Source organism: Leucoraja erinacea, chromosome 5 (assembly GCF_028641065.1).
Source record: "Leucoraja erinacea ecotype New England chromosome 5, Leri_hhj_1, whole genome shotgun sequence".
Classification (NCBI taxonomy): domain Eukaryota; kingdom Metazoa; phylum Chordata; class Chondrichthyes; order Rajiformes; family Rajidae; genus Leucoraja; species Leucoraja erinaceus.
The window spans coordinates 77,459,168-77,481,622 of record NC_073381.1 but is presented as its reverse complement, the minus strand read 5'-3'; the positions used below and the strand labels follow the sequence as shown (position 1 = coordinate 77,481,622).

The following is a 22,455-nucleotide window of genomic DNA, read 5'->3' as shown; positions in this document are numbered from 1 at the left end:
ACATTCTAACAAGATCAATAATTTAATTGTTTCTAATTTTAGGTGTCAGTTGTTTTTTGTGGAACCTTAAGGAATGCCTCCCAGGAGATCAATTAAATCACATGCATGGTCTTTCACCTGTCTGACATTTCAGTTACTTCCCCAGCAAATTGGTGCAGTGGTAGAGTTGCTGCCTTACAGCGCTTGCAGCACTGGAAACCCAGTACGATCCTCACTACGGGTGCATTCTGTACATAGTTTGTATGTTCTCCCCGTGACCGCGTGGGTTTTCCCCGAGATCTTCGGTTACCTCCCACACTCCAAAGATGTACAGGTTTGTAGGTTAATTAGTTTGATATAAACGTAAATTGTCCCTCGTGTGTATAGGGTAGTGTTAAAGTGTGGGGATCGTTGGTCGGTGCGGACTCGGTGGGCCGAAGGGCCTCCTTCCACATTGTATCTCTAAACTAAACTAAACTAAAGTGTGGCAGGGCTTTCTCTTTACAAATATATACTGCTTCTTTGCATTCAGCTCAAATTTCTTTAAGTGCTCAGGCACTCCATCCTGAGTAACTGATTCCAGTGAGTTCCCCATAGAGATATTAGACTAACTGGTGTTTAATTTCCTGGTCTCGTTCTTTCTTATCTTTGTCCAATTAATGCAGTTGTATTTGGAATTATCTAACCTGAAGGGAGAATTCTTGAATTGATGGATATTTGAAAGTTTACAGTGAAGGCAGCTGCAATTGTCTCGGCTATTTCCTTTTCATTCATGTCTGGGGAATTTGTAAGTCTTGAGGGCACTTGTTATTCCAAGTCTTGTTTTCTTGCTTATACTATGTTCAGTGAGTTTCAATCCTTGATTTATTCGTAGTTTCTCTGGAACATCAAGTGCATAATCCCCTTCCTCTCCTGTGATGATTGATGCAAAGTTATTATTCAACCAATTTACCCATTATCTCATGTGTATCTGCAATATTAGCTGCATTTGTTTTAAAAGGCCCAATTCATCTTGAGCAATTAGAAAATCTTCAATTCTCCATGATATCTTACATTATTTCCTTTCTGTATTTTAGAGAGCTTATTTTATTTTCTCCTTTCTTTTGTTTCTTTTGTCTCTCTGGATTCAAATTATCCTTTAGACTTTTGTACTTGCTCTCATCAGTCTCCTGTTTCTAAGTTACCTGCCTTCCTCCTTTTTAAAATCTAACATTCAATTTGATTGTATCATGATCAACGTTAAGATAAATGTCCTCTACTAATCATGTTATTAACTTATTCTAGCTCATTAAATTAATAATTCCAATTTATCCTGCTCTGTTGTTTATTTACAACAGATAGTTCCAACATTTGATGTTGAATGCTGTGAGTACGTGCACTATTGGAAAGACTTTAGTCTCAAATTTAAATGAAAGTTATTGAAAATCCTATAAAACAACACAGCTTTTGTGACGTCTCTCTAATTTTGGAATGAATCCAGGCCCTTTCTTGAGCAACGTGTGGCATAATATAAATCTCACACATGATGTTCTCTGTCTAAGGTGTCCTTCATTGTTCAAAGAACTATCAATAGTTTTTAAATCTTAGTGTTGTTAAAATACCTGTCAAGTGGAAAAAAAAACAAGCCACTCCAGATTTTTGTGGACATGCTCTCAATAAAGGTTCAGTGGGATAAATTTTCTAGTAGATAAACAAAGAAAACATTTGAAATATATAATTTTTAATACATGTACTTTCCATTGAGAAATAAAAACTCCATGGAATAGTGATCCAAGATTTGGCTAACCTTTTATCCTGAGTTTAAGCATTGGATTAGATTAAAGGAAGAACAATAAACCTGAGTACAGGTGGGTTTTAGGAACTGTAATACCGGGAGGAGGTGGGGGCTTTGGAAAGGGTGCAGAGGAGGTTGACCAGAATGATGCCAGGATTAGGAGGTATTAACAAAGAGAGGTTGGACAGACCTGGATTGTTTTCACTGGTATGCCAGAGTTGAGGAGAAAGAAAGAAATAAAATAATGACAGCCATAGATAGGATAGACAGAACCTTTTCCCAGGATGGAAACACCAAATACTAGAAGCCATAGCTTTAAGGCGAGGGGGCAACATTTAAAGGAGATGTGTGGGGCCCGTTTTAACATAGAGGATAGTGCGTGCCTGGAATGTGCTGCTGGGGCTGGTGGTTGAGGCAGATATGGATAGGAAATGGATATGCGAGGAATATTGCAAAGATAAAAAAAAGAAAACATGATACAAATTGAGCAATCAATCAGTCCTAAAATCCCAGGAAAAAATGTTTGTAAATTTATGGTCAAAGGGGGAAAGTTTATAGATGTCCGGAACAAGCTTTTTTTTCACACCCTGTTGGGGGTGCTTGAAATGCGCTGATATGGGTGGTGATAGAAACAGATACGATAGGTGCATTTAAGAGGCTTTTAGATAGGCAAATGGATATGCAGGGAATGGAGGGATATAGTTCACAGTCGGGCCGAGGAGATTAGTTTAACGGTGTCATGTTCAGCACAAACATTGTGGGCCGAAGGGCCTGTTCCTGTGCGACACTATTCTATGTTTACAGTTCTATGAATAATAATTTTTTCCGATTAATGTGCCATCACAATCATCTGGCTAAATTCTTCAGAGAATCTTTAGAGAACATTTGAGCACCACTGCTAATTAATAGTCTTGACATTTTAATAATGCCTCAAAAAAATGAAATCAGAATTTATTCTGCTTGGTGGCTGTTTAGAACCAGTTCAATTCCTTAAAAATGTTATGTGTTAGAGCAAGATTACAGCACCACGATTGGTCTATTAGATTCCGGTTGGACTATAATGGTGCTGAGTGCCCTTGGAGAGGTCATGAGGATAGCTAACTGTGGAGCATGAAAGCACGCAGAAGTAGTCCAAGAGGATCTGATAGGAGTATATAGACCCGATGGAAGAATATATATCAATTATATTATATTATGAGAGGCAGAGATAGGGTACACAGTCAGAACCCTTTTCCCAGGGTGGAAATGTCAAATTAGTGCATAGAAGAAACGATGAGTGCATAGTTTTAAGGTGAAAGGGCTAAAGGTGCATAGTTTTAGGTGTGAAAGGGCTAAAGGTGCATAGTTTTAAGGTGAAAGGCGATGTGCGTGACCAGTTTTTTTTGCATCAGGCGGGTGCCTGGAATGCACTGCCAGGGGTGGTGGTGGAGGCACATACGATAGTGCCATTTAAGTAGCTTTTAGATAGGAACAAGGTATGGAGGGGGTGTGAACCACATGTGGGCAGGTGAGGTTAGTTTATCTTGGCATCATTTTCAGCACAGACATTGTGGGCCGAAGGGCCTGTTCCTCTGCTGCAGTTTTCTATGTTCTAGTATAAAGTACCTCACTGAAGAGCAGCTAGTAAAAGGTAGCCTGCCCCCATTGCAAACATATATACCTATTTAAACCTTGATTTTATTTTTCTCTGTTCGTCTGGCAGAATTCAAACTTTAAAGACAAGGGAACATGGATTAAACCACCAAGCCACTTATTATGAACATAGTCACAATCTGATTTATACCATTTTTGAATACTGTAAACCCTCATAATTATGGACCTCTATATAGATGCTGCTGAAAGATTGTCTGAAGAAGTGTCTCAACCTGAAACGTCACCCATTCCTTCCCTCCAGAGATGCTGCCTGTCCCGCTGAGTTACTCCAGCACTTTGTGTCTACTGTCTATATAACGGATTTCAGTTATAGTGGACCGTCCGTTCGTGGTGGTGGTGGTTGGCGGGTGACAAGCGTTGGGCAGGAGACAGGCGGGGCCTGGGAGAGAGCGAGCAGTAAAACACTTTTGAAGAGGCTTGCATTGGGCACAGGTTTGCAGCAGCTGCAACAAATTGGGGTCTTGGGGAGTCAGATGCAGATGTGGTGCTATGCGAAGTCTCGGTTGCCTGGTAACGGAGCGAGGCCCCTGTTGTACTGCCCCCCCAATTCCATCAGGTTACCTGGTGAGCTGGTGCCACGTGGCGGAGGCTTCTGGTTGAGGGAACAGAGAGGGCGAGCAGCATGAAGGCGACGTGAATACCGGGCCTATCCCTGGCGTACCGCATGTAGGGCTCTGCGGCTGCCCGACCTATGAATTCCCGCTGGTTTAACAGCCCACCCCGACTTTGTGTTTCTTCCCACCCAGCCTTATGTTAAACTAGTCCATATTTAAATATCCCCCCCCCCCCCCCCCCACTCGGTTTACAGCAGACAATTGGCAATAACACATTACCCTCCCCCCCCCCCCCGCCCGTGGTCCTGTATAGCAAGGGTTCACTGTATTACCATCATGTTTACTTTCCTTGGACACTTCCTTAATCTCTGCAACTCCTTCGTACTAATAGGCAATTCTCCCCCTTGTTTACTTTTACATCTTAGCATGAGTAATATCTGTCTTTGGAGATTATTTGCTTTTACTTGTCTAGGATTTCCAGCTAATTTATTAGGGTCATTGATTTTCCTTGAGATAATTCTTACTAGGAGGACATTCTAAGTACTTACTATCTTTCATGTTGCTTCCTGGCAACATCAACCAAACATGTCAACAGAGTCCACTGCACTGTAATCACTCAATTCTTTATCAACTCGTCCACCCCAACAGTACTTTTACATTTTCACACTGATTGTCATATCTAGCGTGAATGATGTTTAATTTTAAGTTGATGGTACTAGGAGGATAGAAGACAGTTTATTTAATCCCTAACAATTTCCACTCTCAATTTTTTCCCTTCAGTGCACATTGTATGCACATTGATAATTGAGATGATATGCAGCTTTTGCTCAGTCTGTAGTAGCCTAGATTCTTGGCTAAAAGAATCAGTTACTGTAACTTCAACTTCAATTAGAACAGTAATTTCACTCAGGTCTCAAGCCATCTGCACCCGAAATCCTCAGCCCATGCATGTTCTGTTGTCTTCACATAACTCCAGTGTCCTTCAGAGCAGTGCATATTTCTCTCGCTCTGCAAACTTCACCTCACATGAAACTTTACTGCCCAAATCCCATCTTGTAGTGTTCTCACTCATCTGTCTGTTTTTGCTGAGCTAAAATGTTTCCTGGTTCCCTTTGCCTCCAATTTCACCGTTCTCATTGTTATCGCATACATCACGGCCTCGAGTCCCCCCCAACCAAATAAACTTGCCTTCTGCGAGCTGCCAAATACTCTGATTCCAATGTTTTAAGCATTCCCTTCTCTTCATCCCATTATTGCCATAACATCAGCAGTTTAGGTCCCATGCTTTAGAATTCCCTTTCTGGATTGTCTCCTCGCGTTTCTTCCTTAAAACCCACATCATAATTCCTATTTAACTCCCTTGGCCCATTTTGTTTGATTCTGACTTTCTGAATCACTTCAGGCAGCTTTTCTACATTAAAGGTGTGAGTTAAATGCAGGGTATTATAATCAAACTTTCTCTTGGTTGCCAAACTTTGCGCGATAGTCTTATTTTTTATCATCTTACATACAAGGTTTGGCTGCCATTCAGGATCCACACCAACCACTTCTTCTTTTCATTGTCCATTTTTTTAATGCTCCCAATGTCCTTCCATCATCTCCCTTCATTTCACCTCTCTGCTGCCACCACCTGCAAAATCCTCTCCAAGTCACAGGCGATCCCAGCTTTTAAACACTCTGCAAGAGCCACTTTGTCACTGGGTCTAACGCCAGGACTCTGCTACAGAATGCAAGTGGAATTAAGAATGGCCAATAAATGCTGGCCACACCAGTGATGGACACAGCATGCAAACAAACATGTATCTGTACACTGTGAATGGCTCGATTGTAATCATGTATTGTCTTTTCGCTGATTGGTTATCACACAACAAAAGCTTTTCACTGTACCTCGGCACACATGACAATAAACTAAACTCAACCTCAAATTCAATCTCAATTTAAAATAATCGCTAGGATGCTTGTCTCGTTTTCTACAACCAGATGCTATTCCAGGATCATTCAGGCCGACAGAAATAAATATGTTGCACAAGGGTTTCTCCACCTGCTTTGAACCTCACTTCCTTGACATGTGCAAGGAGTCCATGGATTTGTCACTAAGAATCTGGTCTCCTGCCATGTTGTTATTTTTATTTTCCCAAGTCCATCTACAGTCTGAAGAAGGTTCCCAATCCGAAACGTCACCTATTCCTTTTCTCCAGAGATGCTGCCTGACCCACTGAGTTACTCCAGCTATTTGTATTTATCTTCTGCTTAGATTTTTGATGTTAATCCGAGTGTTAGTCCCAAACTCACATCTTTCTCTTATTTAACCCCTGTCTCTCCTTAAGTCCTCTTTGAATTCAACTTGATCAGGAGACACAGCTCCCACTGCCTCAATCTTATTCCCTTTAAACAACTGCCTGCCAACTTACCTTCCTGGCCCCTGTGATAGCTGATATTATTAATGGTTTTCAGTAACTCTTGGTGTAAAATTTGTCATCAAGAAGGCAAATCTTGACCCTTCTGTGCTTGCAAATTACCTCCCCATCTCTAATCTTTCCATGTCCAAAGTCCTTGAATGTTGTATCCTTCCCTCACTGATACTGTTGGCTCTGATGTCTCCCAAAGAGCTATCTTTCATTTTCATTAACATTTCTTAGTTATTTTTTGCTTTGCAAGTTAGGAATAATTACCCAGAGGACCAAATTGTGATCCCATTACAGTTTGTGTTTTCTGCCTTCTCCTATTAAGCCACATGTTATATTGTACATATATTACAAAGTGATGATGTATGCCCTTTCTATGTTTTCTGAATCAGTTGAATGATAGTTGTATGGCCTGGGTGAACTACTCTGATAGTTGAAGCAGGTAAAGGAAGATGTGACATTTTTCCCAGCTAAAGGAAAACCTTCAAGAAAAACCATGCAAACAAACAAATCTGTCGCAGTTTGATCCACCTGTGTGTGGCAAGTTCAGTTCAGAAAATATACCTGAAAAAATAACCTAATACACAGCAGCCTTGCTCACCCAATTTGACTGAAAGCAGTTTTCCCATTGCTCTCTTGCTCAAAAAAACAAAATATCCGCTGGAAATTGACCATGATATGGGGCTAAACAGCGTATTACAAAATAATTTTAAAATGTAGGGGGAAAAAGGAATAAAACACCAAATCTAAAGGGAGAACACTTCTGATTAGACTTGACCAGATCGTAACCACTCTTTTCTCACTCAAATGTTTACAAATTTCTTAGTTGGGGAAAGTCTTGCATCAAAATGATGGAAGGCTTGTGAAGCACGGCCCCACAGACGGCAACGTCACTGAAATTCTGACGTTCCCCGAATTTCCAGATCTCTGGAATATTCTTAAATATGCCGCAAGACATGCTTTACTTTACAACAGGACTATTTCAAGTCGTATGACCTGTGATATATATATTATAACAACATATATATTATAACAACATATATCTAAATGTTAATAGATGATTAATATATTTTATAATTATTGTCACTTTGTATGATTACACTTATTTATTAGCATGTACCAGTTTTGATACCAGTTTTGATACCAGTTTAAAACAAAAAGCTGACAGTTTTGCATTTTCGACTCAGTTACATTTGATGAACCTACATATCTGCTTCGGGGAAGTGCAGGACAGGTCTCTCTCTTTGTTAGCATTGAAAAAAGAGAAATAGCAAAAATAAAACCAAAAGCAATTATGAAGAATATAATCAAAAGTGGGAAATGTGGAAAAGACATTTGCCACAACTCACCTGCTGTTCCATTTGATATAATTGAAGTGTTACTCAGGCTGCCCTTGTCCAGTTTTGAGCCAGCAGAAGTATCACTACTGCTCACTCGACTGTGCAGACTTGCTAGGTCCTGCATTTCCATAGACCTGCCAGGACATGAACATTTCTTACATCATAGTTGTGAGTAAAATATTCAACATAACAACATCATTGAGTATAGCTCTTAGTACTTCATGAAACACATGTTGATCATTATTGTGTAGTAATTACAGACCATCACATAACTGTTTGGGGGTAATTGTGAGTTCTTAAGTAGCTGGATTTATTTGGTTTATGGAAAAATATGTTATTTTTCATGTTAACATTTATGTCAAAACGTGGCAGGAGCTTGCTAAGAAACCACTGTGCTGGCCATGATATCTTTTATTCTTCTTTTATTGTATCACGTTTCATTTATGGAATAACTGTAACAGAATTCTCTATTGCAGTGGTTTCAAACAAAAGCATTGATTTCCACTCAAAATTACGTCACACCGATGCCCTTGAAATGCCCGTGAACAGGGCATGTTGGCTATTAACTGTCAAAGTAAAGATTTTTTACACATTGAAAACCATCTCAACCACAGATTCTTTTTAAAACCAACTCCAGTCTTTGAGATTAAAAAAAAAACTTTTCCTTTCTTTTTCGACACGAACTTTGAAATGACCACAGTCCACTCTGCGTGCGTTTTACTTTCAAACCCCACCAAAAACGAACATCCCACTGAAAATATTCAACTCTGCTAGGATATACGGCTCCGGGAGGCTGGATGCTTTAGGAGGCAAAGATAAAGCGTGGTAATATGAAGAACCATTGAACCCTATGCACTGTCCAGTCTAGCTTCTAAATGGTCAGGAGCTAGACATAGATCTGCTATTTTTGCATTAGTGCGTTGTCTTCGAATGTGACACAAATGAAGACTCCTGCCTGGAGGGTGGGGAGCTGATACAGGGTCGGACGGTTATGAGATTACACCAGCTTTTAATTTTTTATCATCTGCCAAAGGACACAACTCAAATTACTTCTGCAGGGTCATCCACTATGCAAATTACAAATTAAAGTTTATAGATTGCATTTTTATTCCCCCACCCCTACTATTTAACCCAATGCAATGAGATAAAGAAATAAATAGTGACAAATCTGGAGCAATTTTGTGGCCATGCATTAAGTAGAGCAGCTTCATCTCCAGCAACAGACAGTAGAAAATGGCCGATCCGGGCCGCATATGATTCACAGGACACGAGATCAGTGAGCGCTGCTACCTCTTACGTTGCCACTGCATGTCTGCATCAAACATCAAAACCACAAAACCTATCTCTATATGCTTATGCATTTGGGGTAGCCAAATAAGGCAACGGAGGAATAGCAACACGCTGATAATGAAAACACACCATCATTAAATTTCACACTCTCAGTCACCAGCTCAAATACTGCCACACGAGAGGGGCACGGAAACTTCTCCTGTACATCGAGCGCGTGGGCCGACCGGACTTTGGTCTTTGGAAATGGCACCAAACATGTAATATATGCAAAAATAATTTCACCGTGCAGTTGGATATGGGACAAATAAACCACTATTGAACCAATGGAAGACACTGGGATCATTACACAGACATTTTTCATTTTTGTTTGAGTTTACATCTGAATGAACACGAATGCCAGGTGAAGAGTGTGAATTCCATATTAGTTTTAGTGATTCAACATTGATACAGGCCCTTCAGCCCAATGAGTTCGCGCCGACCAACAATCAATTATATGCTACTCCTATCCTACGCACTAGGGACAATTTTCGTTCAGAAGCCAATTAACCTACAAAACCTGAAAGCATGTCTTTGGAATGTGGGAGGAAACCGGAGCACCCGGACACAACCCCCGAGGTCACAGGGAGAACGTACAAACTTCATACAGACAGCACCCAAGGCCAGGATCGAACCTGGGTAACTGGCGCTATAAGGCAACAACTTTACCACTGTGCCACTGTTATATGACAACATGGGCCAGAATTTCCTGGCAGCAGGAAAGTGTCAGTGTTCCCTGTTCATCTACTTGGTAACTACATCTGCAGATGGTAAGTACATCTTAGGATGTGGGAAACCTTTTTTAAGAGAAATGTACTAGTTTTACAGTATGGAGTGCAGGATGATGAGGAGTGATAATATAAAGGTGTACAAAATCATGAGAGGAATAGATTGGGTAGATGCACAGATTCTCTTGCCCAGAGTAGGGGAATCAAGAACCGGAGGATATAGGTTGAAGGTGAGGGGGGAAAAGGGTAACTTTTTCACACAAAGGCTGGTGAATGCATGGACTGTGCTGATGGAGAAGGTCGTTGAGGCAGGTACTATCTCAAGGTTTAAGAAATATTCAGACAGGTACATGGATCGGACAGATTTAGAGGGATGTAGGTCAAATGCAGGTTGGTGGGACTAGTGTAGATGGGACATGTTGGCTGGTGTGGGCATGTTGGGTCGAAGGGCCCGTTTCCACGCTGTAAGACTCGATGACTCTAGTCAGATTCGTATTGTTGGAAAAATGGAAGCCATTTTGCACAGTGCAAGATCCCACAAACAGCAATGAGGTGATGTTGGCTGAAGGATAAATATTGGTGAGGACCTGCTCTTCTTTGCAATGTTTTAATCTACCCAAAGGGAGTAAGTGGGACCCACGCGTAATTATCAGTAGCACAGTTAACCTTCACCCACCATCAGTTGTTCATCCAACGGTGACATATATTGTGCTTTCCCCCCCCCACCCCCACTACCGGCAGAAATCAAAACATTCAGGGGCACCTTCTGTGTTCACTCACAAACATACTAGGAAGTAGCAAAAGAGGAGGTATCCATGTACTGCACCTTCTAGCCTCAGTTTTCAAGGGTCTGCAAAATGGAAGATGAATCAATTTGTGCTCCCTTCACTGTGTGAAGCGTTATTGCTTGAATCAGATTTGAATTGTAACCTGAGAACATTTACCCCTTGATCAGTGCATCACAAAATGGTTCAGGGCCTCTTGTGGAATGAGAGCTAATCAGGCTAGACCATCATGTGTGAATTGCCCCAACGCACAGGGGATTGCTGCTTTCCCTCTTCCTCATGCTTTCCCTCACCTCCATGGCAGATTTTTCTGCAGGTGTTCTGTGGTTACCAGAGCAAGACTCTTTCAGCTGTGACTTGCCTCCAGTTGATCAACACTGGAGCAGTGGTAGAGTTGCTGCCTTACAGTGGCAGAGACCCAGGATCGATCCTGACCTCATGTGCTCTCTCTACAGAGTTTGTATGTTCTCCCCATGATCTGCGTGGGTTTTCCCCGAGATCTTTGGTTTCCTCCCACACTCCAAAGATGTACAGGTTTGTAGATTAATTGGCCCAGTATTTAAAAAAATTAAATTGTCCCTACTGTGTGCAGGGTTGTGTTAATATGCGGTGATCGCTGGTCGAAGCGGACTCGGTGGGACGAAGGGCCAATTTCCATACTGTATGTCTAAACTAAACACAGCAATGGTGCAGTTGTGGTGAGGACTTCTCACTCTGAGCTGCATGGGCCCTCCTTGGACAGGTGGTTGCAGGGACAAAAAGAGTGACAGGATAGTGGGCTGTGACATTTTACAGCCCAATGCTGCTGGAATTTGGACTATTCTTGGTAGAAAAGGCCAAGTTCAAGATAGAAGCTCTACTCTTTTGCAGGCATAGTTTACAAGCAATTGCATTCAAACAGGGCACACAGCACATCAAGTCCGTAGTGAGCAGAATGTTCCACATGAAGGAAGACAATCCAACAGTCACGGTGACCCATCCTCAAAACCAAATCATGCTCACTTTAACAGGTGCTTCCAGCAATAAGTGTTACAACAGCAAAGGCTGTGACAAAAATTGTAAATATTTTTTCACTTTCCTTCAGCTTAGTAAAATCTTTAATTTCATAATTGCAATTTTGCAGTCCGCCAGGATAACAAATAACATTAGTTTACACTGTCTGCTACTTATCATTTCTTCAATTACAATTAAACTAGAATCACTTGCAGCAATGATAGAAAGAAAAATGTGAACCTGGAAACACCAGTCCTTAGAATAACATATGATGCTTATCAAAGATGTTGATTTAAGAAGATTGTATACTTCAGTGGCATTTCATTCAGCCACCCCAAGTTATACTAATAGGTGAAACAACAATTACTTTTCATTTATATCATATCAAGAACGGGACCCATAATACTTCGACATGTTAAGTCATTGTGGATAAAGGCTGGTGTAGCTGTAGTATATTTAGGCATTGTTCCATGCACTGTGTAAGATATTATTCGTTGCCACTATGTGGAAGCTGGAGGCTGAGAAACTTTCCGCTTAAACGTAATTCTGGTCTATTTCTGAAACTATAACACCTGAGTGGAAAACCTTACACTGTGTTTTATTTGGAGTATTTTGTAATGGAGGATATATTTCCGATCGTTGTAACATGGCCATGCCAGCAAAACCTGAGCAATACCACTGTGAGAGGACTGGTGCGTGTCAGGCCTGCCATTTTCTGCATTGCTCCTTTGTGCTGCTCACTCAAACCAAGTGAAATTGGTGACTGATTTTAAACCAGATATTGCTGTTGCTTGTTCTACCTTCTTTGTGAAACATTACAAAATGTGCGGGTCATATAGCACACCCATTATTCTGGAGATCAACACAAAGGTGGTAAACAATGGCAACGGGGATTAAAATTATTTAACAACAGTGTGCAACGTGAATGTTTGATATCGTGATGGTAACACTTCCAGTATCGTGTCAGTAGCAAACTACTGCCCGGGAACTTGAGCTGAATGCAGACTAGGCATCTCACACATGTTTCTGTATTCTGATCACTAACCCAGGAATGGTAAGTAAATGAATTAAAATTTAAAAAATTCGAAACATAAATAAATGTCGAATGGAATTTTGTAGTTCTGTGGTTTCTGAATTCAAAACTTTGTAGATGATTACACAAATAAACACCATTTAGTTCTACTGTTACAAGCTCTCAAAGCAGTAATATAATTTCATTGTTTGGTGTAATTTGCTACAGCTTCCTGTTGCCTGAAACTGCTCTCCCAGACGGCCATTATTACCCAGTCACCAGACTGTTACCTTGCATGAGAGATACAACAAAAATATAATTACAGGTGAACTGGATGGGCCAGTTCGCCAATTATGGAACTAATGATTAAAGCTATATGGCAAAATTGACAATTATTCCCACTCGTTTTGCTCTTAGGATAACCAGATAAATGGTTAACTTAATATAGCAGTTTCTACGAATGGAAATAAATTCACCAAAGGATGAAAAATGTCGTTCTCTGAAACACTTCATGTGAGAGCGATTTTAAATGGGTTTGAAGTATTTCAACACGTTGCTTCTGGGTAAGAATAGCTTGTTGAAGATATTCCACCCCTGGAATAATCTATCTGATTTCTGCATTAGTGGTGGTAAATAAATTAAACCCATAACAGAAAGGGACAATCTGATTCATACTGATACATAATGGTCAATGGTTAATGCAACCTTAAATTTCAGTGATGATTATTGGTTGCACAGATATTGAAAAAAATCTTGAATTTGACTTTCATGAACATTTTGTTGATTGCTAACTGTAGTTTGCCACAGAGCTATGCTTATATCCTCAAAGATTCTACAGTCCAAACTCATGCATATGACTACAGCACACTGTAAACATATATTTGTTCATATTTGCAAAGGTCACCAGTATATAAACCAAATACAGACATTTTAGACATAAGACATCATTCGTCTTATTTTTTTTCACAAACAAAAATATTACTGAAATAATTCTAAATAGTGATGAACTGAGTATATTAAACTTAACATCGCAGAAGCCAAGTGCAATGATGTTATGGTAAGATTGGTTTGTATTTTTCTTTCACTGTATGGTTCACTAAATCAATCCACTTAGGGATGGTTTAGTTCTTGGTGCTCTGGTTTATGCTTGATACATTAAGTGGTATGGTTGGCATTCTCTGGGTTAAAATGGTATAAAAATAACCGTCTGACAGAAATGCAATAATCTTCAACACATGACCCATTAAAATGACCCTGCTGTATCTTTTCAATATCTTCATCTATTTTCAAGTGCATTTGGGTAACAAGAGAAGGGTTGGTAGGCAGCTGCGATCTGATAAATGAACTGGTTTGCGAGGATCAGGACTTCTGTAAAGTACTTAACCAAAATAGTCAATCAGCAATTTTAATATCTCAACCCATTTAGTCACTTACTCCGCAGGTAAACCTAAACTTAAACAGTTTATTATGATATATCTGAGAAGTTAGTCGAGATTTGGAGCATGTTGAACTAACTATACTGATTAGATGAATAGTGCAATGAATTTACAATTAACTCACCAATACCTGTATCTGAAACGGTTTTATTTGAAGGTTGAATGTTACATGAGCATCATCTTGTGAATAGAGAATAAATTGTTAAATTGGAATTTTATAATTGTATTAGCACTTTATCTATAAGGAGGGTTGACATGGGTAAAATACTTCACGTGGTCCACTTAGATTTTAACAAAATGTTTGACAAGGTCTAACATGACAGCATGATTAAAAAAATAAAGGCCCATGGGATCCAAGGGGAAATGTCAAGTTGGATTAGAAAATAGTCTCAGTGAGAGAAACCAGACATTAGAGCAGAAAATGGGAGCTTCAGAGATTGAATAGTTGTGATCAGCAGAGTTCCCAGGATTTAATACTAGGCCCTTTGCATTACTTGCTAATAAAATGGTCTTAAACATTAGGGCTATGATTCAGACATTTGTCAATCAGACCAAAAGTGGCAAAGTGGTTGACGAAAGATATCAATGGATTGGTTAGGTAGGCACAAAAGTGACAAATGGGATTCTATCTGGTGAGGTCATCTACTTTGGTTAAATTGTAGGAAATAAAGAACACCAGAGATGTATTACAACACAATCTGTAAGCCCATGGCCTGGTAAATCCTTCCCTCCATCATTACTATTCAGCTTGTGGAACAAACCTTATTTAATCGGTATAGAAGGACACTCCTACAAATGACCTGCGAACTGGTGTAGCCATGATACCAGACTACAAGAGTGCTAAACGGTAAAGAAACATTAGAAAATAGACTATGCAATCATTGCTAGACTTTTTAACTCCCCTCCCCATTCCCACACTGACCTTACTGTCCTGGGCCTCCTACATTGCCAGAGTGAGGCAACATGCAAACTTGAGGAAGAGCACTTCATATTCCACATGAGTAGCTGAATACCCAATGGTATGAACATCGATTTCTCCAATTTTAGGTAACTAACCTAAAAAGCCCCTCCCCTCCCCTCCCTCTCATCTTCCGCCCTTTTTTTCCCTGTGCCCCTATTCCCTTCCACCTATATTCCTTCTTCACATTATGCACAGTTCCTTCCTTATCTCAGCCTATTTGTCTTAACATCTCTGGCCTTTGCTCAACCATCTGCCAATCAAATTCCCCATCACCTATATCCACCTATCACTTACCAGGCTTTGTCCCACCCCCACCTCTCTTCCAGCTTTCTGCCCCTATACCAGTCACCTCTGAAGAAAGGTCCTGACCCAAAACGTCGCCTAGCTGTATTCTTCAGGGATGCTGCCTGTCCTGCTAAAGGGCCTGTCCCACTGACACGACCTTTCAGCGACTACCTTTGACCTTTAAGCTCGAAGGCACTCGCCTGAAAAACCTCGAGCTGGATAGACTGTCAGTGATGAAACCGTGAGCTGGATCGACCGACCGACACACACACACACACACACACACACACACACACACACACACACACACACACACACACACACACACACACACACACACACACACACACACACACACACACACACACACACACACACACACACACACACCACACACACACACACACACACACACACACACACACACACACACACACACACACACACACACACACACACACACACACACACACACACACACACACACACACACACACACACACACACACACACACACACACACACACACACACACACACACACACACACACACACACACACACACCCACACACACACACACACACACACACACACACACACACACACACACACACACACACACACACACACACACACACACACACACACACACACACACACACACACACACACACACACACACACACACACACACACACACACACACACACACACACACACACACACACACACACACACACACACACACACACACACACACACACACACACACACACACACACACACACACACACACACACACACACACACACACACACACACACACACACACCACACACACACACACACACACACACACACACACACACACACACACACACACACACACACACACACACCACACACACACACACACACACACACACACACACACACACACACACACACACACACACCACACACACACACAGCAAAAGAGGGGGCCAGCAAAAACCGGGGGAGCGCTGTCTGAAATTCACACCCACGATGAACAAGAAGGTAAAAGACGGCTGCACAATGTACGGTAAGTCCTTTAGAGAGTGGTGGGCGGGGGGAGAGAAGGGGAGAGAAGGGGAGAGAGGGGGGAGAGAAGGGGAGAGGAGGGGAGGGGGGAGAGAAGGGAGGAGAAGGGAGGGAGAAGGGGGTGGAGAAGGGGAGAGAGGGGGAGAGAAGGCACGGATAAGGGGGGGGGGGGGGGGGGGAGGAGGAGTGGAGACACACTTTTAAGAAGCCAGACAACTTATAATAAAGTTTAGCGGGCATTTTACCTACCGGTCGGTTTTCCTTGGTCCTGAAAACTCCAATGAGCCAATTAAAATGCCCAGTCAGCGAAGGAGATTGTCTACGGCTACCTCGACTGCCTATAACTAGATAGCGACCCCACTCCACTGCACTACGCTACGAGCGAAAACATTTTCAACATGCTGAAAAAGTTTCCTTGACCAAACTGAGGCCGCGAGCAAGCGAGAACTTCCCGAGTATGAAGGAGAGTTGCAGTGACCTCATGGGACCACATAGGACCACGTGTCGATCATGATGTGAGTTTGAGTCGAGGGCAAACTCTTCTAAATACGCAGATTAGGTCGCCGCAGTGGGACAGCCTTTTTAGTTAGTAATTTAGTTGTGGACACCAGTACTTTGTGTCTTTTTTTGTAAAACTGCATCTGCAGTTCCTTGTGTCCACAAATTTTGGATCAATCTGGATTTGACTCAATGTCAAAGGGACAAGGCTTCCAGAACGTCTTTATCCTCTACAACAGTGAAGCTCACCGGAGATTCCCAGAAGCAAGGCTGAGGTATTAGCAACAAATTAGCTGGAAGTGGATGATTCTTCAAACTAGGACTTCAGAACAAGGCATGTTGTTCCAATACATTTGCAACACTAACATCTACCTGGCAATGTGGGGAATTGCTTCAGTCCATCCTGGCCACTGAAGCCAGTATGGATTAATTGTCATTCTTCATTGCCAGAGGAAAGCAGGACAAATTTGCTCTTGCTGATGACCACCCTCAATCATCACAGAAATGCTGGGAGGGGTGTCGGCAGTACTGTCAAACAACACGTACTTACTTGTTTAGTTGGCAAAAGAGAGGAGGTGAGGGTAACTCCAATGGTGGAAGTCACGTCAAAGAAGCATTTGATGAAGTACTGCATCAAGATGTAATGGTAAAAATAAAGTTAGCGTGTATCAAGAGAACTCCATTGGCTTGCACAAAGCAAGATGTTTGTGGTGGTTGAAGATCAATTATACCAGCCCCAAGACATCATTGAAGTTCTTTGGGGCAGTATCTAGGGCCCAACAATCTTCAGTTACTTCATCAAAGACCATCACAAGGTCAGATGTGGTGATGTTAGCTGTAATCTTCTCAATGTCCAACTCTGACCACCTAACCTTGATATTCAATGACACTAATATCATCAAGTCCCTGATCTTTAGCAACAGGTAGGTCATCGTTGACCAGAATCTTAATGTTGGAAGCTCTGGTTATGATCACTGGTCAGAGGCCAAGTATCCTGCAATGACTGACTCTGCAAAGTTACTCGTTCATCAACAAGCCACAGGTCAGCAGCTATGTTCAGATTTGCCCGCTGTCGGGCTGTCCATAAGGGACGTGTACTTGAGGATCCCAACAACATACTGAGGGAGGACGTTGCCTGTACATGAACACACACATACGCACACACACATGCACACACACATGCACACACACCAACACACACACACAGACAGACACACACACACACAGACACACGCATGTGAATGCCTAGTTCAAGCACAGATAACCTTTTGCATCTCGTCCTTCTACAATACAATACTATGCAGTTTCCTAATCCACTCACACTCCTTGTCCTCCCTCACACTCATAGCTTCTTGTTGCTAAACTTCCTCTCATTCAGCATCCCCCTCATCTCATCACCTCTCAGTCTCCGTGAGAACCTTTCCTTCAATACGATATACCCCTTCCCTCCGTCTTGCATCGAGTCTCCCCCTTCATTAAATGCAATGGGCACCCATCCCCACTCTTCCTGCTCTGCATTTTATGTCCCTCCCACCTCACCCCCACCACATCCCATCTTTAACCATCGCCTTTGATGCCTCATTTTCACACCTTGCCCATCCATATCTCTGTGTCTCCCTCTCCCCTGACTCTCAGTCGGAAGAAGGGTCTCGACCCGAAACTTTACCCATTCCTTCTATCCAGAGATGCTGCCTGTCCCGCAGAGTTACTCCAGCCTTTTGTGTCTATCTCCGGTGTAAACCAGCATTTGCAGTTCCTTCCTACACAGAACTTAAACAGCCGTGCATCATCCCAAACAGTGGGATTCCATCTGCCAAGCCAACCATGGGATTCCATCTGCCAAGCCAACCATGCAATTGCTGTTTCACTGTTGCATCGTTGCTACAATGTGTACCATCAACGAAATGCAACACTTTTACATGCTCAGGTAACTCCAATGGGACCTTCCAGAAATGCGGCCTCTACCACCATGTAGGCCAAGAGTATATGGGAATACCAACACCTGGTGATTCCCCACCAAGTAGGACAGTATTCTGATGGTGAAATATATCGCAGCTCATTTATCATTGCTGGCCTAAATCATGGAGTATGTTATTATGTACAGGTTGATTCATTGATACTTTATTGTCACATGTACTCGGTACAGTGAAATTCTTTGTTTTGCACACAATACACAGAGTATGCAAAGAGTCGCCATGTATAGGGTGTCAACAAAGTGACAACAGCATTCAATATTATCCTGGTTGTCCCTCTTTAGAAGGGATGCCTCAAGGTGCTTGAAACCTGGAATGCACTGCCAGAGGAGGTGGTGAAGGCATGTACTCTCACGTCTCACCACAGTTAAGAAGCATTTGAAAGAGTCCTTGAATAAACGAGTTCGGTATTTCAAAAGGGCATGCCCAGGTCATAGGTCATTCGGGATAAACATTCTCGCCAGCTGAGCTACAGTGTGTATGGACCTGCGTATTCATTTCAATGAGATTTATAAATAAATGTATCCGTTAAATATGTTAGCAGTAGGCAGCGTACTGCGGGCTTCACAAATCCACAATTGTATCTATTTAAATTATTGACTCAATACAGCACCAGCCCTGAAAAGGCAAGAATGCCTGGAACAAACCTGCCAATTATCAAATCCCTGGCACAGCCATTCAAATTCGATATTAATTTCCACGAATTACAAGTTGTGTGGTCAACCAATTTGAGACAGTCCTTATATTCCTATCTAAACAACCTTCCTGGATTGAAGGAAATGAGGAGAATGTGCTGTGTTGGAAAGTTTGGATTGGATTCGATCAGGTTGATTAAACTTTCGAGATGGGTTGGCTGAAATAAAGATGCTGTCGCTTTAACCTCTGGGGTTGGTTCCAGTCTGTAAGGGCACACTGTTGGGAGCCGGGTCCGGGTGACCGGGCAGTGATAATTGTGATAATTTGCAGCCATTTGAACTGCAGCCAAACTAGAGGCTTCACTCAGGAGTGGGTCGCAGCTCCCCAGCTGACGGGACTTGTTCTCGCTCTCTTTGTAAGAGGCACCGCCCGGCCCAGCGAGTGGGCAAACGCGGAGCCAACCCGTAATATGAGTGGAGCATTTTCTCAGTCAGACTTTGTTGACAGTTGAGGTGGGGATCTGGGGGAGAGAGAGAACTGACGATGCCGCACAGATGGAACAGATTAATAACGACCCATTAAAATCCACCCTTTGGCCACTCGGCAACCTGATCTGACAACCTTCTCGCTAGCTCGCTGCGTGCCCGATCCTAACGCAGAACCTCCACAAAAACTTTGGGCTTCAGGTAACACCTACACAAAGAGCCTCTGCTAACAAGGGCTGCTGAACTGTGCTGGCCAACATGCACTGGGCAAGATGGCTGGGGGAAACGCACTGCAACCACTGCAAACTTAAAACAGCACAGACCCTCCACTCAATCTATCCAATACTAAATGGCAGGCATTTCACAGTTAAATTTCTTATATCGGATTGGTGACTCCTTCACAGGGCCAACCCTGTACTCCCTGTTTTCCTCAGAGATGAATCTTTGCCTTAACGGTTCATTCACACCATCTGTAGGTAAAGCATCACCCCACATCACACTGATACAGTCGCTGCCTGCCTCAGATTAAATGTATTTTTATACATAAATTATGAATAAAGATAAGAAAATGTTTCAAACACCAGTAATATTTTCTTATTCCAGTAGCAAACATATTAAGGATTTAATGAAAATAACAAATTCTATAACTTTTTGAATATCTCATAATTACAGATCAATGAACGAGAACTGGGACAGTGCAAGTACTGTGTGAACAGCAGAACAAGAAAGGAAGCTGTTGACAGAATACTAGATTAATTCCTTGGTAGAATACTTAACAATTTATACACAGTTTATACAGCGCAGTGTTCGCTTTTTTTTAATCCCGAATGACCTTTGACAAATCCCATGATTCCTTGTGTTTATTGAAATACCGAACTCGCTTATTGCCAAGGCGCAGTTGAATAGCGACTGAGTGTTACTTGATAGTCTGCATCAAGTTTAAGAATAAGGGGTAGGCCATTTTGGACTGAGATGAGAAAACATTTTTTCACCCAGAGAGTTGTGAATCTGTGAAATTCTCTGCCACAGAGGGCAGTGGAGACCAATTCACTGGAGATTTTCAATAGATTGTTTGATTTAGCTTTTATGGCTAAAGGAATCAAGGGAATTCTGGGAAAAAGCAGGAGTGGTTTTAGATGATCAGCCATGATTATATTGAATGGTGGTACTGGCTCGAAAGACCATCTGGCCTACTCCTGCACCTATATTTCTATGCTTTTATGCTTCTATGCATGGACATGGTGGGCTGATGGGACGGTTTCTGTGCTCCATGGCTCAATCAGTTGTTTTGTTCGATGCGACAAAATAAAAAAATATAATATTTAAAATGGGAAAAATATTCTGGTTTCATTTGGTTCAACTTCACAAACATGCTAAACTGAAATGTAAGTAACTTGCAGACGGAATAAGATAATAAATAGCAGAATCAACATTTGCTAATTAAACGTAAAGAGTTAAATTGTGATTTCAATAGTGGAGAAGGAGCTGGATCAAAACTGAAAGATTTCACTCCAAGAATACACTCAAAAGAGTCTCTTTAAATAACTTCCTTGCTTTAAAATTGACCATTTGCAAACCTCTCAGTTACTAAGCTGAAATTAGTGTTTTGCAATTAGTTATACAACTCTCTTGTGATTAGTCTGTAGCAGGTATGATAAGGTGGTTACTATTCTACTGCTCAAAAATGTAGAAATGCTTGCATTACCTGGAGTTCTGAGACTCTGTAACATCTGAATCTGGCTGTGTTTTCTTTACCTGCAAAAATAAATATATACCAATTAGTTAAATCATTAAGCAACTTCTGTTTCCTTCAATTACACCTGGTTAAGGCAAGAAAAGTATTATCCTAGTGGAATGCTATTTTGCCTGGTAGTATCTTCTTTAATAATCTTCATTCCCTCTGTGGCAGGGAATTCCACAAATTCACAACACTCTAGGTGAATACGTTTTTTTTCTCACCTCAGTCATAAATGACCTCCCCTTTATTGTAAGACTGTGGCCCCTGGTTCTGGACTCGCCCACCATTGGGAACATTTTTCCTGCATCTAGCTTGTCCGGTCCTTTTATAATTATATATGTTCCTATAAGATTCCCCCTCATCCTTCTAAATCCCAGTGTATACAAGCCTAGTCTTTTCAATCTTTCCTCATATGACAGTCCCGCCATCCCAGGGATCAATCTCGTGAACCTACGCTGCACTGCCTCACTCACAAGGATGTCCTTCCTCAAATTAGGAGACCAAAACTGTGCACAATACTCCAGATGTGGTTTACCAGAGCCCTATCCAACTGCAGAGGACTTACACAGTAAATGGTAGGCCTCTGAGTAGTATTGTAGAGCAGAGGGATCTACGTGCATGGTTCCTTGAAGGTCGATTCGCAGGTAGATAAGGTGGTCAAAAAGGCTTTTGGCACATTGCCCTTCATCAGTCAGAGTACTGAATATAGAAGATGGGAGGTTTTGTTGCAGTTGTATAAGACGTTGGTGAGACCGCATTTAGAATATTGTGTTCAGTTCTGGACACCATGTTATAGGAAAGATATCGTCAAGCTTGAAAGGGGTCAGAAAA

At 41.8% G+C, this 22,455-nt stretch overlaps 1 protein-coding gene across 44 annotated transcripts in view; it reads right to left on the bottom strand.

Moving 5' to 3' along the window:
- The window catches only part of eya4 (EYA transcriptional coactivator and phosphatase 4), a 408,000-nt gene that overhangs the window by 149,964 nt on the left and 235,581 nt on the right, over window positions 1-22,455 (bottom strand). For 17 of the 44 annotated variants that reach the window (XM_055635981.1, XM_055635985.1, XM_055636014.1 and 14 more), the window contains exons 3-4: window positions 21,592-21,641; window positions 7,715-7,839 (exon numbers count right to left, since the gene is read on the bottom strand). In XM_055635981.1, the coding sequence (XP_055491956.1) occupies window positions 7,715-7,839; window positions 21,592-21,641 (175 nt within the window). Of the gene's footprint in view, window positions 1-7,571; window positions 7,608-7,714; window positions 7,840-21,591; window positions 21,642-22,455 lie in introns of all 44 variants that reach the window. The other 27 variants (XM_055635996.1, XM_055636000.1, XM_055636002.1 and 24 more) reach the window with 2 other exon arrangements.